The 14,832-nt window shown below is 40.5% G+C and overlaps 1 protein-coding gene and 1 long non-coding RNA gene across 5 annotated transcripts in view; one reads left to right on the top strand and one right to left on the bottom strand.

Annotated features, from left to right (window-relative positions):
• The window catches only part of LOC116696668 (uncharacterized), a 15,202-nt gene extending 5,689 nt beyond the window's left edge, over nucleotides 1–9,513 (top strand). The window contains exon 4 of the long non-coding RNA XR_004333802.1: nucleotides 9,443–9,513. This is a non-coding gene — a long non-coding RNA (uncharacterized LOC116696668). The remainder of the gene's footprint in view (nucleotides 1–9,442) is intronic.
• sh3pxd2aa (SH3 and PX domains 2Aa) overlaps nucleotides 1,699–14,832 on the bottom strand; it is a 167,093-nt gene continuing 153,959 nt past the window's right edge. For 3 of the 4 annotated variants that reach the window (XM_032527006.1, XM_032527012.1, XM_032527026.1), the window contains 6 exons: nucleotides 12,521–12,638; nucleotides 8,913–9,316; nucleotides 8,781–8,795; nucleotides 8,324–8,373; nucleotides 7,736–7,855; nucleotides 1,699–6,817 (listed from right to left, as the gene is read on the bottom strand). In XM_032527006.1, coding sequence (XP_032382897.1) covers nucleotides 4,796–6,817; nucleotides 7,736–7,855; nucleotides 8,324–8,373; nucleotides 8,781–8,795; nucleotides 8,913–9,316; nucleotides 12,521–12,638 — 2,729 coding nt within the window. In that variant the 3' untranslated portion in view covers nucleotides 1,699–4,795. The remainder of the gene's footprint in view (nucleotides 6,818–7,735; nucleotides 7,856–8,323; nucleotides 8,374–8,780; nucleotides 8,796–8,912; nucleotides 9,317–12,520; nucleotides 12,639–14,832) is intronic. The other variant, XM_032527019.1, reaches the window with a different exon arrangement.

Here is a 14,832-nt window from a genome sequence, read left to right as displayed (position 1 = left end):
GGCTTGAAACAAGGTAACCAAGTTACAGAGTCTATGGTAGAACTTCAGACATTACCACAAAAGTAATGAAGTACATGTGGCAGGGCACCTTTAAGGATTACCTACAGACCTCGTTTAAGACATATAAATACTCTGCTTTGAATGATAATGTGTCTGATATGTTTTTCCCCCCAACAAAGCAGTTAAATGAACTTGTTCAAAATCCTTACAATTGTATTTACTTTTACTGGCTTCTTCATTTCCTCTCTCCTCCCATTCCTGGTGTCTCTACCAAGCTACCTCTTTGGGAGGGAGTAAGACACAAGAAAGGGAGGAAAGTGGAGGAGCCGACGATGCAGTGTAAGGAAAGAAATCTAAGGACTCATAGACTGTAAAATAATAGACAGAGCTTCGGGGACTATGAAATGAAAAGTACCTAAATCCTGCATTCTATCTCATTTCAAGCAGGGAGGGACTCAACTGGCTCCAAAAAGAAGACCGTTTCAATAGATGTCTGTGAGAAAATGACCCTACTTCCTCCTTGATTTATTACCTCAGTAAACAAACACTCTCTACACTCTCGTCCAAAAAAACCTCACCTTTTGGTTTCAAAAAACCAAGATAGCGACGGCCAAATTGCCAAACCGTCAGTCCACAAACCAATGTGTGATGTCTCAGCTGCTACGTCCATTGTCTTTACAGTCAATGGTTGCACACTGGACCACGAGTGGCTTCCATTTGTGATGTCACAGAATCATGCTGAGATGTTTGAGTGGAGGGTGACTTTAACGACATGAGCGTGGCATAAATCTTCTCATCTTACTGACGGCAAGACAAATCAGAGTAGTATAACCACTAAAGTAGAGTTTAACTACAAACTATCCCAACAAAAGGATTTATGGACATTAGCCCCCTCCGCTATAGAGGGAACTCTATGTATTGGCCTGTACACTCAGGAAGTTTTGAGCACAATGACATATCCCCCTGTAGCACATGAATAAGGCCTGCCTGGGGTTAAGCAAAGAGAATTTTTTTTCTATTTTTTGGCGTACATCCTGGAAGTTGATGGATTGAACTGAAATGGCCGGAAGTGGCGTTCATCTCCCCGCTCTGTTGTTTACCGCCAAGATGCTCCCGTCGACGGTTCCAAATGTCTGGTGATTTGTGAGAAGTCTGACTTGGTTTGACAATGGAGGGGGTAAATATCAAAAGAGGCCTCGGCGTCGGTGCAGAGAGGACACATTCCAGAAAAACAAAACAGAAAAAGAAGATAACAACAACAACAACAACACAGAAACGAGAAACTATCAAAATTCCATTCAGGCACGAACGTGACAGCTCAGAGCAGGGCCACTGAGGCCCCTGATGATGGGCCCATGACTCTCCATCTGTGAAGACCCGAGACAGAAGGCTGTAATGTCAATACAGAATGTGTCAGTGGGTTTCTGCCATGCCATTCACAGATCCCTGTCCTCTGCAGGAGGAGCAGAGATCCTCATGCTAGTTGGTATAAAAGTCCATCACGTCAGGAGATAATGAGATGTCACACATGACTCCTTTGGTCCAATGAGTTCTCCAATGCTTTTAGAGCATTTCACATCTGCTCTTTAAGACTGACTTAAAATTATACACTTGAAATGATGGCAAAAGCTCATGACTGGCAGTTTGATTGGGAATATCTACTCCCAACGGATGTAATGGCATGGTTCACGTTTTTCTCCTAGACATGTGATATTTTTCCTCTTGTTGAAGCATGATGTGTTTCTTATCTATTGCACATTTCATCGCGGATACATTTCAGAATTTGACAAAAAAGGGGAAATAACAAAAAAAAAGAAAGAAGGTAAAAGCATGAATAAAGATAGATCCTACACAGCTAAACGTATGCTTGATACAGAACCATTCCCTTGCTATTTCAGCCAAGTAAATTCAGCCTAAATCAAAACAAGCAATATGCAATTATAATATGTGCTGGATGTAATGTACAAAGTGATTAAACACATTTACATAATGCCTTCGTCTCGATGGGAAGGGGCCTTGTTGCCAGACCGGAAGTATCAAAATCCTAATTCTTAATTTCCTATTTTTAGGTACTCATATGGTTAGCTTTTCCATTTTCATACATCCATTTCCATAATGAATGGAGATTCCTCACATATTTGACAAAATTGTGAAATTTTAGATTTTTTTTTGTTGACTGCTGGGTTAGCATTTTGCATACTAAGATGAATGAAGTCCAATTTGTGTGACAAGGATAATCTGTATAATGCTTTACATTAATATTTTGAGTGGGGGGAAATGGGGATTGTCAAACCGTAATAAGACATACAACTATTTATAATAAATACACATAAAATCAGGCATTATGTAAAGCACAATAAAGACGAAGGAAGTGCCCATGATTTGCTAAAGTTGCAGCACGCAGCATAAAGGGGGAAAAAAAAGGAAACTTTTAAATTTTTCAAAAAAATAAATTATGGTCCAATACAAGACCTACAAAAATATTTTAGCTGCACTAAGCTTTCAAAGAAAAAAAAAGAAAAATGCTGTACAGTTTTTTAGTGAGACTCACTGACCAGCAGTGCATTTCTTATTGCACTGAGGTAGGATGGCCGGTAAGCCTGGTGGATGGGATAAAAATCATGTTGTAGTACCTTTGACCTCCCACAAGAGATCTCCATTTCTCCAATTCTAGTCCAACTTTGACTTTAAATAGTTACCAAAACGTATTCAATAAATAATATGCTGAGTATTTACTGCATCTTTATATTAATGCACCGTAAAAACAGGTTTAAAGGGCACTAATTCACAAAACAGAACCACTTCGTTCCTCGTTATTGCCGCTGTGTGATCACAGAGTAACAAATTGACAAACAAAAACAACAAATATGGTTTTCGCTAAAATAGATAACTGCGATCTAGCAGGTACTGTACTTTAATACTGTGATACTGTCCAGCAGAAACATAATAAAGAGTTGGTGTTCAGCCTCATACAGAGAGCTCACACCACTCATTAGAAAATGTATTTCAGCAGTCTTGAACATCAGCCATTTGAATTTTGAAAGTTGGATTTTAGCTCAGAAATTCTCATATTTAATTCCTGCATTTGGGGAGAATTATTTCTGACTTGGTATTTTTAGGTGATTGGTAAGTTTTACTTTTATGATCTTATAATATAATATATGAAACCTAAGTATAATTTGGAAGATGTAAAAAAAATCCCTAAACTTTGAAACAAATTGATACACTATGTCTTCTATTTAATGTCAAAACCCATACTGCACCAATATCTATTACAACTTACTTGTTTACTTTATTTTTATTTTGAGAAAATGTGTGCTCCCAGGTACTGTTTTTTTTCTCGCATTTTAAGCATGTTGTTCAATAAACTGTACTACTTGTACCATAAATAAATAGTAAAATCACACACAATAGCCAATGAAATGACATTTCTCTTTGGTTTGGTCACATTTTGGGATAAATGCTATGCAAATATGTCCCTGGGATTCAATTATTTCACCGCATTTCCAGTATGTATTCAATACATCTCCACAACAGTGGTATTATTATATGTATACAAAACAAAATATATACAAATCAAATATTCCCGGAACTACCCACTACAGTAAACCTTTGTAAACTAATTGTTTTCATATTTTGAGGTTGGATATGAGGTGGTTTTGTTACAAGTTACAAGTTGTTCCTTTGATTTTCCAGAAAACTAAAACATGTAACTGTTATTTTTCAAGTTTCACAGGTTTTCTTTAAAACATTTGTTATCCCAGATAGTTACATCTGGGATTAAAAGCATGAATATTAACATATTTTTCCGAGGTTTGATGATCTATGACAAAACTATGCCAATTTATGAAACCTGAGCACCTGAATATGTTACCAGTGTCTGCTGGTACATGACATGAGGCAGGAGCTTTAACTTTTCCAATTCGAGGCTGTCGGTGGATAAACAGATGTCACAAGAAAGCAGAAATAATTCTCTAAGGAAGACTTGCACCAACACAAGGCATTATAACATCAACAATGAAACCAAAAAAAGAAGAAAAAAAACTGATAATGAGATTAAAAAGTTATTTTAGTTTTGCTTGATGACTTGAGGCTTGAAACAAATCAATTCTCTGGTGACTGAGTCACTTAAATCCTAGTTTTTCTTTCTTTAATCTGCTGTTGAAAGAATTAAAGAACCTTAGATCGAAACTTTGCACTTTGTTTGCATTCTATAGTGGAGCTCTTAACTGGGTATGGAATTACTATTGGTGGTGTTCATAGGCCTATGGCACTCTTAAAAGATTTGGTTGATTTCATGTTTTGCCATCCACCATTTAGGACCTCCATTCAGGTAATCAAATACAAAAGGCACTTATCGACCATCAGACTCAGTGATGGGCAGGAATAAGCATAACCATTACCCTGCTCAACTTCTGTATTACATGACATAAACCTCTTTAAGAGGTTATGACTCCCATTCATACCATGTTATCTCAAAGATACTGTCCTCATCAAATGTCCTCACCCAAGAATGACCAATCTGACATTTCTGTCTCTCAATCCCAGGCAAAATATTTAAAATCTTTACACTCCCCTTTGTATGCATTTTAGTAAACCAGCACTAAAAAGTGTCCTTCCTCATCAGATTAAACATCTTTCTTTTTACACACAGTCATAAATGTACATTTTTCAAGGACATATTGCTTACGGGAGATTGCAGGTAACATTCTTAAAGAGTGATGCCACCGACGTCCTTGGAGACATCAAAAGGGGGAGGAGGGGGAAAGGGTAGGGGAAGAATGTGGGGTTGGTTTTATTTTTTCCGCTCTAGGTAGTTGGAGGGGACCCAGCCCTTGCGGGGAAGCAGGCTGTCCTGCACCTGGCAGTACCACCAACCATTGGGGTTTCTTTCCAACACCTCGAGACAGGTGCCCTCAGTAAAACCCATTGTTTCCTCATCACCACGATAGTCAGCAATGGACACGTACACATCCCTGCCAAGGTTGTTGTGGATCAGTTGGCTCTTCTCTATGGGCTTGGGTCGAACTGTGGACACAGGGATGCCGTTGCGTTGGTTAACTCTGCTAAGGGGGTCCTGGACATTGCTTGTGCTGAATGCGCTCCCTGAGGACCCCAGGCCGGAGCGCTCGGCAGGCCTCGTCTGGCTTTCAACAACTACATGTGGCCGCACGGTGCTGAAGGAGGCATTTCGGCGGACACCAAGGGTGGCAGAACCAGAACCATAGTGATCACTCCTGCCGAGAGAGTCATTTCGTCTCAGAGACCCTGTCATGTAGTGAGAATCCTTAGCTGGCTGTGTTGTGGTCACAAATACAGACTGAGGCCTCACTGCCACCTGGCGAACCCCATTCCTCATCCGAACACCTCCATTAACCATCCCTGACGGCTTCGAGAAGCCACCCGGAGGCTTGGAAGGAATTGGCGGAGTGTTCCTTCTCAAGCCTTGATGCTGTTGGCTCAGACCTTGGATATTGATGTTATTGAGGGCCAAAACGTGCTGCTCGTTTTTCTCCAGGCTGTTGGACTTACTCCCTCCACTCCCGTGCCCATCTAGGTCCAACCCAACTGCATCGCCGACTTGTCTGACAGGTTCCAGGTAGTACGAGGGAGCCCAGCCCTCCTCGGATCCCCATCGGATGTACCACCAACCGCTCTCCTGCTTCTCCAGAACCTCAACCTCCACCCTGGCTGGAAAGCTAATCTCAGAATCCTGGACCTTCTTATAGGCATCTAGGGAGCGGTAGAGATTGGGGCCTTCCACATCTGAGTCACCACGGCTCCCTTTGGAGTAAACCGAAGAGAGATCTGAGGTACTGCGCGAACACATGGAGTCCTCTGATGAAATGACCGAGGCTGTTTCAGAGTCGTCCCCACGAGTAGGTTTGAGGCCATGAGGCCGGAACTGACTTGTAGGCCTCAGCTGCCGTCTCAAAGAGCTGATGTCCATCCTCTCAGGACTCTGGGGTTCTGATTTGGTCAAGAGTGGTTTAGGTCTGACAGAAGGCTTGGGTCTGGTCGAGGGGCTCTGACCTATTCTCTGCTCCACATCCCGGCTTAAGACAGAGCCTTTCTTGGGTCTTCTGCTCAATTCATCTGATGAAGAGTGGGGGCTGTTGTCCTGTGACCTGAGGCTGATATCTATGTGTCTGCCCAGGGTCTGGCTTCTCCGGTTCATCTCTGGCGTCATGGTCTTCATGGGTCTGCCAGCTACAGGTGAAGATCCTGAGGGCTTGCGTGGGACTGTGGAGGAACGGTAGCTCCTCGGGGAATTTGGCTCACTGGAACCTTTGACTGAAGTTCTTTCAACACCACTGCTTGGCCTGAAGCCGTCATTCTCATAAATACACTCCTCTTTTGCAACCTCCTCTACAGACCTGAAGGAAGCTCTTCGATGAGTGAACACAGGGGACGCTTTGCAGACAGGAGGAGAGGCCTTGCAGGACGGAGGGGAACAGCGGTACTTGTCGCTGACCACGTTGCTAATCTTCACATCCAGGGCGCGCTCATCCTTTAGGGAATCTGTGTCTGATTCACCTTCGCATCCAATTGCAGGAACATCATATTCAGGTTCCTCGTACACAGGCCTGCTCGCCGGCTCTGAAATTGTAGAGGCAGAGTTAGCAGGAAGGGGAGCCTCCTCAGACTCTTGTTTTTTGACAGGTGGAGCTGGCGGTGGGACTTTGGGCCGGGTCAGGGTGCTGGTCCGACGGCTGAGGTTAGGCTTCTTACGCTTGTCGATGTAGGAGCAGGGGGCCCAGCCCTCCATCTCTCCAATCTGCACATACCACCAGCCTCCAGGGTTCTTTTCTATCACCTACACAACAAGACATAAAGAAGTAATTTTATTTCTTTAGGATTTGTGAAACTTGCTACAATGGAATAGAAGGGTTAGGGTTTAGAGTTAGATTATCAGGTGTTCCAAGACTACTGTAATTACATCTCATATTGCAGTCTTCTTGAAAAAATACAGTGGTGGGAGAAGTATTCAGATCCTTTACTTAAGTAAAACTACTAATAACACACTTTAAAAATACAAAAACATAAAAATGTAGGTATCATCAGTAAGTACAGTAAGTACTCAATGCACAAATATCATTACATTTTTAAAAACTGCAAAACGATCAAAACAGTTCTGTCAATCAACTACGTGTTTTGTCAGCTAATCAATTCAGCTTTATTTGCAGGCCTATACAAATGACATTGTTGGATAGTTTTATTTACAATAAAGATTGTTTTTTATAAACTACATGTGTTTTGTCTGCAAAAGAAAATAATTTGAGACATAACAAGTCACTTAAGATGTCAGGTTATTGAAGTGGAGTCAGAATTAGAATATTTCTCTCTGAAATGTAGCAGAGTAGAAGTAGAAAGTGGAATGAAAAGAAAAGACTCAAGTAAACTACAAGAACCTCAAATGTGTACTTAAGTACCGTACTTGAGTAAATGTAGTTAGTTACATTCCACAACTGCAAAGATATCAATGACCAAAGTTAATTTTGCTAGCTCAACATAGAAAAAAAAAACCTTGAAAGAATCTGTTATCTTCATCTCTCTACCTGAGTTGCTGCAGAGCAAATTCTCACTACATCATCTCGTTCAAACACAAATCTCAACGGTGCATCTCTATTGCCTTAGCTTTCCTGTCTATCTGAGGAGCACACCGTTGACATACATATTCAATGAGCCCTGACTGTCTAATCTCAGTGACAACAATGCAGATCTGGCCTCTTACATCAGCTTTTTGTCCTCCACGGAAACTGATGCCATCCGAGATTGAGGACTGGAAATCTGCTATAGTGTAATACTCTGCTTCCACAGCAGGGGGCTCTGGTGGCTTGGGTAACTGGAATCCCTGTGCAGTAAAGGGGAGAGATTATATTAAGTCTCACTATGTTTTAAGAATGAGTATGACCAAAGGCATAATATGAAGGCTATTAATGATGATAATAATAATAATAATAATAACAGTATGTATAGTATATAAGTGTGGGCAGTGGAAGATACAGATAATCAAAGACATGCTGAAATTATGCTTGTGTTGTTACTGTGCTTTAATGGTTGCTATGTCAACTCTTGTGGCAAACTGGGAGCTAATTAATAATCTTTCTTTTTATGTTTATATTCTTATTTACTGTATTTTTTACTGTTTTTTAAAATCTTTTTCAGCCAGAACCCGTGTTTCTAAACGTACTACAACATTCTTTACTGTGATCAAAGGTAGTTCAGTGATGCCTACTGTACATGTTTCTGTTGAACAACAATCATATTAAAGAAAACCCTCTTGGGTATTGTTAGGAAGCAGTAGGTTGTGAAGTCTTACCAAGTTGGTTTCTCTTCGTGGGGGAGGTTTTTGTCTCAGATTTGGAGACCCTGACAAACGAAGAAAACATCCCATTAAAATGTGATTGTAATACACCTAACCTAAGTCAAACAACTAAGGAGTCATATTTGTTCCTTATTCCTGTGTGCGCAAAGAAAGAAATACTTATACCATTGCATCAGCAAATTGAAATGTTCTTTGAGTGACAATTTCTCCATAAAATATAATTTATGTACTTGAAAAACACATGCTCAGGAATAAGGCACACATATAATTCCATAACGAACCTTAGCTAGTAAACAAAAGTTGGACATACATTATACGTGAGTAAAATGGAAATCCACACACCAAGCCCACAATCCCATGTTAAATAGTCTCACAGATTAGTGTGACAAAGTATATGCAATTAGATTACACCACCATCACCATTAGATCCACCGTCAACCATGTAGCTTACCTATAGCATCAAAGCCTACACAAAAGGAAAATAACATGTCTTAATGTCTGATACAAACACTACAAATCCTCCTCTTCTTTGCTGCAATGCATTTACTTCTCGATTGTCTCCTAACACACAATAAATGCTCACCAATTTCCACTCTGTGAGGTGCCACTCTGGCAACAGCTGGGGACCCTGGCTCGCCCCTCGCTTTATTTTCATTTAGGGCAGCACTCGCTGCTATTCCCAGACATGGGCTGTTGGTGTCACGGCCGGCACTCAGCCTCCTGCCGGTCTCAGCATTGATTTCAGAGTTATAGGGCATGGGCAGACTGATCTCACTCTTGGAGATGTGGCGCTCGGGTGTGGTGCTACCCTCTCCGTCTGTCTGGATGTCCTTCTCGCTGACCGACTTCTTTTGTAACAGGTTGCTGATCTCCATGATGTTGCCGATGATCTCCACGGGGCCTGTCAGGGTCTTCTTGCGGGGGGAGAAGTCCTCTTTCACCTTTTTCAAGTAGGAGGCAGGGGCCCAGCCCTCTTTCCCTAAGTATCTGTGGGTAGAATGCAAAAAGACAGAATATCTTTATAGTGTATATCTTTCCCCTGTTTTCTATCATTTAAGGAGGCACTGCACCAATTGTACGCATACAAGTTTGAAAGATGTGGACATTTACCAGGCATTATGGGAAATATAGGGTCCAAAGTTTTTGGATCTTGACCCATACAAAGGACAAACATATCTGGATATTTTAGCTTCTGTTGCATGATTTTTACCACTGTTTTATTCTTATATTATTATTTATTAATCTGCTTTTTGTGAGCTCCCCAGTTGGAAGTGCAATACTAAATCACCAGCGTACCCCTTTAAGATAGGGCACACATTATTAGTTGGACCATAAATCATACCTAGAATGAATAAACACATTTCTACATTTTCTGGCATTTCAGTAATCAATAAAATACACCAAATAAGATACTGTGTATTGAAACTAGAACAGACGTGGAGGTAGCTGAAGGCAAGTAAACAAACTCAATATGCAAAGAGATACTGCTTCCCCACATTTCAACATTCATTGTTAAGCTAAATGAGTCATTTTAGAATGCTTTGTGAAACAATAAATAATGTTTCCATTAGTCATTTGCCTGAAGGTGAGCCATTTACTGCTCAGAAGAGATGTGATTATTTCTGCTTCCCTGTTGCATAAATCCAATAGCACGACCACTAGGAGTCCCCATAACCTGATTAAATGCACCTTTTTCTTCTATTTTCATCTATTAGCCATCAGATGTAAACAGAAAGACTGCAAGGCCAAAATGCATTCATGAGGCTGCATTTGAACACTAAATTATTCTAGTGACCAAAAATGGGGCTTGTTTAGCATGTGATAAAACACCACCTACACTACATCAACCATCAAACATGGTTTAAAACAGTTATCTGCCCCTAGTCTATAATAAGTCATGTACATTTTAACAACAATAACTAAGACATGCATAATGCCACACTATGTAAAACACCACACATACTTTCTTACATCTTGTTGACAACATCTGTATAAAGTTTAAGACCTCTAGGCCTAACCTTATGGGAGCTGAGCAGTTTTCAATATGTGGTCCCCAAACCTCTCTAAAACCTCTGCAAGTAAAGACAGTTAGCAATGGACTCCACACAGAGATATTTAGAACTTGGATTAAAATTCATGAAAAAAGCCTTTGATTCTTTCGATCGGTGAACATTTACAGACCAGAGAAATGTAACTGGGCCATTAATGAACCCAGATTTAACATTTAGGACCAGCTCACAGGTAGGGAATTGTCATGATTTATCATCTCTTTTGACTATTAGCATGATCACTAGGATTATGAATTGTGTTTTGGTGCTTACGATCTCTGTAAATTAAACTGGACGATTGGATTGTGGAGAATCTAACCGATCTAACAATGTATTGCATTTCCATATTGACACAAGTTGACACAAGCTTATTGTGATTTAATTCTTAATGTGAAAAATGTCCGAACCACAGACTGTAAAAGAAGATGGACGACACGTCTCCACCCCCTCCCAGTGTCCAAAAGGGAAGCCAAAATATCCCGGATAGAGGCGCTAACATGACTCAATCTCAGCTGTCAATCATGACGTTTTACCCCGTTTTCATAGCATCAAATAACGAAAAAAGAATTATCAAAAAAATTATTATATGAACAAACATCAGCATGATCAGAACTACCTAAAATGACAGAAACCATCTTTAGGAAAAATGTATTTGACCTGTGCTTTGATTTGTTAGTTAACCCTGTAGGTTTAATGAGGTCCCTATAACAGAAAAAGCCCACGCTTGGACTTGCCTGTATAAAAACGGCTCACATCGTCCAACATTTCTTGTAGGACGATGGGCTCTGAAACAACTCGTGCAATTGCGATGAGGGCCGGGGAGTGTCAAAGCAAGACATGCCAATTTTATTTGTAAAGTCATAAATAACTAATCACACATGTCCTCAAGGGTCTTTACAATCTGTCCTCTATCCTTAGAGCCTCAATTTGGATAAGGAAAATTTCCCAACCAGCTGTTTGAACAAGCGCTTTTTAAAGATATTAGCCATTTACTACAACTATCACCCAATCACACATAAGCACCTTTAACAGTGAGTACGTTTGTGGGTATGTACTGTCAGCATGCACATGCTCTTATGTGTGCATGTGTTTGTCACATGCCACGAGGCAGCATGTGATAGTAATCAGCTGTGCAGCGGAGCTCCACTCTCTTTAGCCCCCGGGGACACAAGGAAACAAACAACTGGCAGGAAATACACACTGGCTTGATAAACGACACATATTTGCACAAACAGGCAGACAGCCACGCACATTCAAGAAATCCCATGCAGCGCACTCAGTTGACCTGTGGAGAGCACTGTATGGAACTCTCAATATCATTATGCAAATAATCAAAAAAAAAATTATATACAACTTTAAAGCAACCGATAAGAGCTGCAGTAAAGCGCTGCCTTAATCACAGCACTGACGACCAACGATGTTCTCTGAGGACCGAAATTGGATTAACAAAAAAAAAGAAGCTTTGGACTGATTCCATTTCTTTCATTTAATGTATACATTATAATGTAATTGTTTGTTAATAGTAAAATTACGGTTTGCTAACAGTTAAATGACAATTAACTAAAGATTAATTAACAATCAATTTACCATCTATTATTGATCGTGATTATAAAGTGTTACCAAATTTTCCTATATGTATTTACATGTCTAATTAGTATACAAATGTGACTTTGATTTGACATTAAGGAGCTTTTACGGCATCATTGGGAGTTGTTGAAGCATTCCATTTTATTTTGAAGTACAAAAGTACAGTCCCGGATGTGGTTATGTCCCCAGCATTAATGTTAATTGGGTCGACTTGATATTATAGTTATTACCCCTGAAAAACCAGCAGTGAGTTCTTACAGTGAGGAGATAGGGGAGTCTGAGTATGACTACCGGTGTTACCTTCCCTTTGCTGGCTCTTGTAAAGACAAATCTAAAGTAAAGGGTTAAAATTATATTCCGTTAGAAAGGCATCAAGTTACACTTTAGTTTAACAACATTGAATTCATTGAAAGCATTACAACATCATTTACATTTGTATTTAAACAGATGTTTGGATAGAATATTAGCCAACAAGTGTCTGAGCATGGACACACAGTTCCGTCAGCTGCTTTGTTTTTATGAGCTGGGCCCCTTTTATACCTCAGCATTTACTCACCTGATGTACCACCAGCCCTCCAAGTTCTTCTGGATCACCTCCACGGTGACGCCTTTCTCAAAGCTGACTTCATCCTTCCCCTGACTGGTGTGCGGCTGTATGGTCATGTATTTCTCCTCTGGAGGACAGGAGGGGTAAAGCAAAGAGGAAGAGTAGCAGAGTGAGTCAACTGTTATCATGAACCAGGCTCACATTGAAGGAGTTAGACCACTGTATCGTTTACATCTTTCCAGAGGTCCTCATGAGGGGAAGAAAAAGCAGAGTGTGACCTACTTAAAATACTGAGACTGTTTCCATGGCAACACAAACACAACCCTCTCCACCTTGTCCTACACCGGAGATCTTCAACAGTCTTCAGAGTTACTGCAGGGGGCCCACCAAATTATTGTTACTTTTTTTTATTTTTTTTTGAATAAATCCAACATATTATTAGAAAATGTAAATCAGCCTAATTGTGAAAAAAACAAAAAACATTCATGATATCCTAACTAGCCTAAGATACAGGAGTCACAAAGGCAGTTAATCCTAAAGATTCACTGTGTATGTTTAACATTAAAACATGATTCATAAAATCATGCCAACAGTTCTTTTAATCGCTTGACATATTTAATGCACTAAAATAATAGTAATAATAATAAAGGCTTTAGGCCGTTCACACATCACTGTAGGCCTGGTTTAATTTTAAAACCTAATTTCATACTATGTATGTCGTAGGGGGTCCCTGATCCATCTCTCTCAGTTAAGGCTTATAAAAACGTTAACTAACGGGCTCGCTCTACTGACAGAATCGCTCCCCCTTGCTGCTTGTTTCCTATCCACACCAAGCCTCATTCAAGCTATCTAGACACTGATCCAATATTCTGTCTCCAGAGAAAGATTCCTCTTGTAGCAGCAGCCTCCCTTGAGAAGATATTTGGACCAAGATCTCTCTTCTCAGATCTATATCTGACCGCCACTCCTCTCTCACGCTCTGCTAGTTCTTCCAAGACCCTGTAGGGAAGGAAATTCTAGAATTGGCTTAGTGGGGAGCAATGAAAGGTTAGGGGATTTATAGACACCGAGGCAAAAGATGGGAACAGAGAAGGAGACGAAAGACTGGCTTCACAGCAGTGGAAGGGATGATCAGTGGACATAACATTGGCTGATGAATAGTATGGTATGGAGAGGAATAGAAATCATCTGTGTCTGCAATCTGATTACTTAAGTGGCAGAAAATATGAAGAAAAGGAGGAAGAAATGTCTGTAGGGTGGGATCTAAATCAAGACAGGAGAGAATGTGACCTTAGTTAGCTGGAGGTACAGTTATAAAATTGGTGAAGGAATTGTGAAGGGCAAGGATGATACCTCAGAGCTATGTGTGCTGAATCATCTGAATGCATGCTACCAATAGGGGGGGGGGTAGGCCCAGAGGGCAGGGATTCAAGTTCCTGCCCTGCCTGTCATTACAGAGCAGCTGAGGTCAATAATGTAGAAGAGTGGAATGTCTGGCCCTGAACCTCAGCAAAGCATGTTGTGTGAAAGTGTGTGTGTGTGTGTGTAGGGGTTAGGGCGAGTGCTTGTGAGACAGGGAATAACAAATAGGTTGACTTACAAGGAAATCTGAAACGTCTACCTAAATGTCTGTGTTTGTTACGTGTTTATATCGATGTACTACTAGTCTGGATCAACGGAAGTACATTTCCAGGACAAAGCTTGACATCCATTGTCAGGCGTTTGCCCCTTTCTTTGCACTTTCTGTGTGTTGTTGTTCTCAATATCGCTTCTGATACGGAAAATAACACACTTTGACAATCTATTCAGGCTACACCCTAAAAAATGGCAAGTTTTGAAGAAAATTTGGATTGTGCAACAAGTGATGCCTGCTTGGTTCTTTTGGGGAATGATTTAAAGATGTACTGTATAAAGAATATGTTTACAGCCTTAACTGGGATGTTTGGGACGGATTGGCAAGAATAGCTGTGGACAAAGTACACATGGTGATGAATCGTAATAGCAATATGACGTTTAACCTTGCATCTTGTATCCTGTAATTTGCTTATGTTACTGTACTGTGTGAACAGTTAACTGAATTTAATATTGTTTTCTTTTGTGGGGTGCAAATGTTCCACCAAAACAAGTTCCTACTAACAAACTCTTTTGTACTGTGTGTGTTGTATAATTTATCATGTAGCTTTTAATTCCCTGAAGACCGGAATAAAAGATGAACAATTCTGTAAATCACATCTCTGTGTGTCTTCATGAGATGTACACGGGCCTCAGTGTTCATCTTTGTGTGTGTGTGTGTGTGTGTGTGTGTGTGTGTGTGTGTGTGT

This window comes from Etheostoma spectabile, chromosome 2 (genome assembly GCF_008692095.1).
Source record: "Etheostoma spectabile isolate EspeVRDwgs_2016 chromosome 2, UIUC_Espe_1.0, whole genome shotgun sequence".
In the NCBI taxonomy this organism is placed as follows: domain Eukaryota; kingdom Metazoa; phylum Chordata; class Actinopteri; order Perciformes; family Percidae; genus Etheostoma; species Etheostoma spectabile.
Note: the sequence above shows the minus strand (reverse complement) of the source record. Positions and strands in the feature narration are given on the sequence as shown.